The following is a 3,907-nucleotide window of genomic DNA, read 5'->3' on the forward strand; positions in this document are numbered from 1 at the left end:
CCCCAGAGAAAAGCACACCAACTGGTTATCCAACACCTCATGGTCAGCCCGGAATGCACATCTACAGGTAGCATTATGCAGGCCTTGAACTTGCAGCCATCCTGCCAAGGCTCCCAACAGAGCTGGGATTGTATAGGTAAGCAGCCCAACAGAGCTGGGATTGTATAGGTAAGCAGCCCAACAGAGCTGGGATTGTATAGGTAAGCAGCCCCAGGCACACCCCTGGTCTCCTTTTTAACTCACTACAAATGCTGTGCTTGGTGTGTGTCTGTAGTTACGTATAAACCTGTAGTGATGCATTTCTTTCTGTGGATCAAAGGCGGTGGCATAATAAATATGCTGTGAATTATAATCATTCCTTCCCCAAACACTTGAGTGATTTATGCTTCCACCCTCCTACAAGTCCTCAACACGGGCAGTTGTTAGTCAGCCTTTATCTGCTTTTATTTTATTTTATTTTATTTTATTTTATTTTATTTTAATATAAAAAACAATCCTGACTGGCTTAGAACTTGTTATGTTAACCAGGCTGGCCTGCCTCTGTCTCTCCAGGGCTAGAATAAAAGGGTGTGCACCCCCACACCTGACTTGCAAGCTTTTTCTTTTTTTTTTTTCCTCTTCCCCCAACCCCCACTTGCAGGCTTTTTTATTTGTTGTCAATCTGGGAAATAAAAACAGATCTATGTCATGTTCGTTTTCAATTATCTCATTTTCTCTTGTCACTCTTAGCAAGGAAGTTCAAAATCTTTGACCTGGCCCTATGAAGGAACTCATGGTCTGGGAGTCTACCCTGGCGAATAGGAATGCTTTCTCAACTAGTGCAAAAGTGATGACGTAAGAACTCATGGTGCCACAGGGAGTTGTTTGCCAGTATAAGCCCATAGGGAGCTACATCTAACATGGGACAACTGATACCGAAAAGGAATAATTATTTCTATTTCATTTGCCTCGATGCAAATTTCCAATTGCTTCAGGCTGATCAGTTAGACTGTAAACTTTAGTAAATATAGAAGCAGAGGGCTCCTTTAAAAAAAAGAAAAAAGAAAAAAAAAACCCAACATGTTAGGGCAACACCCTAGCTTCCAGAAAAGAGTCAAGTCTGGTTGTAAATTCAGGGGGTTTTGCCTCTCGTTTTTAAGTTGGACTTTTCAAGTAGAAGATGCCTTTAATGTGTTGGTTTGCAGGAAATCTGATTTTTCCATGCGATAACACTCTTTGACATTAACCAGTATAGTTGGATTTTTAATGACACTTTCATCTTCAAAGCCCTTTACCAGCACAGATGGATTAATTATTCATTTGTGTGTGTGGTGGTGGTGCGGGGGGGGGGGGGGGGGAGGGGGGGGCGGGGCCCTGAGTGTTAAAAAGACAAGCCTTCAAAGCCAAATCCTTTCTCCTTGGGATTGGGGCTCTCTTCTTTTCAAATGTTGTTTTCCAGTCCTCTGGGGAGGAAATAAACTTAATGATGAGTACAATAGGAAAATACTTCGTGCTATGGGAAGATATTGTTATATCCTGAGTGGGATTAGAAGAGGTTGGGAGGCAGGACTAAAGGTGTGTTTACAGTAAGCACTCCGAGAAATAACTGGCTAAAAGTGTTTGTTACTGTTCGGGCTTTTGATGTGTTTTTACAGAGCAGCAGAAGCACAAAGGGCCCCGCGTTAAACATACCTTAGAACACAATGTGCGGATCCTTACATTCGATGCTAAAGTACATATATTTTGTTCTTGATTCCTTTGAAAAGTGTCTAATTTGGTTTTTAAAGATTCTATTTCGCAGAAGAAAACCTCGGGCTTCCCCGGAGGTCCAAGGAGGACTTGACACATCGTCTAACCACAAGAGAGCAGTCTTCCCTTTGATGAGCGCTTCTTCTCCACCTCCCCAGAAATGAAAGAGCAGAGAGGTATGTTTGCAAACACTCTGAAAGCTCTTTCCATCAGACCTGAACGCCGGAAACCACAAAGGGCAGTCAAGTTTGGATTTTCAAGGAGAACGCCGGAGTAAACTTTCGCTCTGTTGGCCAGCCGATCAGCCAGTGCCTGGGGAGGCTCTCTGCTCAATTCCTGAACAAGTTCGGGCTCCCGGATAGCCACACTTGCTGACCCAAGGAGTGAATTACAACAATTGGGCAGCTTTGAAAGATCAATCTGCTTAGAGTGCGACCGTCTATCCAGGCTGGGAACCCTATGTTAACTCTTAAACTAAGATCAGAGGAAGCACATGGATACAAGCGTTGATGAGGCGAGCCCTCTATCTTTGCCCCTTCTTCTCTGAAGCTTTATAAAGACCCAAGAAGAGCAACCTGCTTCGGAAATCATGCAAAGTTCACTCCAAGTGTGCTCAGGTACCTAACTTCTGGACCTAGAAACTTCTCCAGAGACAGACCGGGAAGTCTGGATGGACCAGAATCTCCGCTACGACAGCTTCCAGTCTCGTCTTCAAGGTGAGAGAGTCATCTGCGTGCTTTTTCGCAGAGAATGGAAAAACGCAGATCGGCCGGACTGCTTGCCCTGCCGTCCGCGCTACGTACAGCGCCGCTGGGCGCGCTGCCCGGGAGGGAGCCCTGCAGGGTCTCGGTGCGCCAGGATGCCGCGGACTGCGCGCGGAGACGGCCGTACTCGTCCCTGCCGCTTGGGGGCGTCGCCGAGCCCGCCTTTTTGCGCCAACGCAACGAGCGCGAGCGGCAGCGCGTGCGCTGTGTGAACGAGGGCTACGCGCGCCTCCGCCAGCACCTGCCGCGCGAGCTGGCGGGCCAGCGGCTCAGCAAGGTGGAGACGCTGCGCGCCGCCATCAGCTACATCAAGCAACTGCAGGAGCTGCTGGAGCGCCACCGGCCGGACTGCAACAGCGATGGCGAGTCCAAAGCATCCTCCGGAGCCTCGCCCTGCAGCGAGTCTGAGGAGCGTAGCTAGCAGCATCCTAGCCCACTGGGCTTTCATGGTTGCTTCTCCGGGCCTAGATCTTTAAAACAAAACCAAAAACCAGAAAACAACTAAGTGCTTCTGGATCTAGGAAAGAAAGGTAATTGAATGTTTAGAGAGTTTGGTTTTTTTTTTTTTTTTTTTTTTTTGTCCCCTTTCACCTTCATTGGTTCCGAGTTTGCAGCTTAAAAATGCTTAAGGAAACTCAATTCTCGTATTTTTGAAGCACAGAAGGGCCATCTCAAATCTATGCGGTGATTTTAAAAACACAAAGGACTTTAAGAAACCTTAGCCAGAGAAGAAACACACACACACACACACACACACACACACACACACGAGACAGTCCTTCACGCGAGAGGAACATTCTCACTCATTCCTTCCAATTGGGAAATGCACTGGAAATCTCAACACCTCACTGAGGGTAGGACACTCCATAAGACATTTGTGGAGCATCTGCTGGACCTGAACGTCGCTGTGCTAAAAAGGACAATGCTTGACCTATCTTGCTTCGTCCGCAAGAGGTAGATCGGAAACTTTAGCAGCTAATAAAGTGCCGCGAAGTTAATGATCTTTTTGGAGGAGCTCTGAATGGCCATCTTCTCTCCCGGTTTCTGCCCACTGTTTCTCTTGCCCTTTTGTCTATGTGTTCCCCTGTACAGTTCTCATCCCGTCTAACCTTTGCTTGGAAAAAATAAAAAAGCAAGTATGCTTAGTGCCTTTTGGTGTTTGACACTGACTTGACAAATGGAAAGCAAATATGCACGGTGCCTTTTGGCATTTGAGCTGAATGGAGAGAGCTATGGACGATGGGGTTGGGTTGAACTTGCTACATGTCCGAGCCATTTGTCTTTGAAAGCTTTCTAGCGTGTTGAATATTTAACTATGGTCATTCCTTCTACCTCACCAAAACAGTTATGAATTCTGTAAAACCACTAGATGCTTGTTGACATCTGACGGTAAACTGATTTCTTTCTTTTTTTTC

General features: G+C 46.4%; 1 protein-coding gene across 1 annotated transcript; it reads left to right on the top strand.

Annotated features, from left to right (window-relative positions):
- Positions 1–1,389: 1,389 nt before the first annotated feature.
- Positions 1,390–3,637, top strand: Ascl4 (achaete-scute family bHLH transcription factor 4). The gene has a single exon (NM_001163614.2). It carries the CDS (start codon positions 2,479–2,481, stop codon positions 2,911–2,913), a length of 435 nt encoding a protein of 144 aa, NP_001157086.1. The 5' UTR covers positions 1,390–2,478; the 3' UTR covers positions 2,914–3,637.
- Positions 3,638–3,907: the final 270 nt, after the last annotated feature.

This window comes from Mus musculus, chromosome 10 (assembly GCF_000001635.26).
Source record: "Mus musculus strain C57BL/6J chromosome 10, GRCm38.p6 C57BL/6J".
NCBI classification, from domain to species: domain Eukaryota; kingdom Metazoa; phylum Chordata; class Mammalia; order Rodentia; family Muridae; genus Mus; species Mus musculus.

Excerpts from the sequence above, each read along its gene's own strand:
- Ascl4 (NM_001163614.2), top strand. The coding sequence starts at position 2,479 with ATGGAAAAACGCAGATCGGCCGGACTGCTTGCCCTGCCGTCCGCGCTA.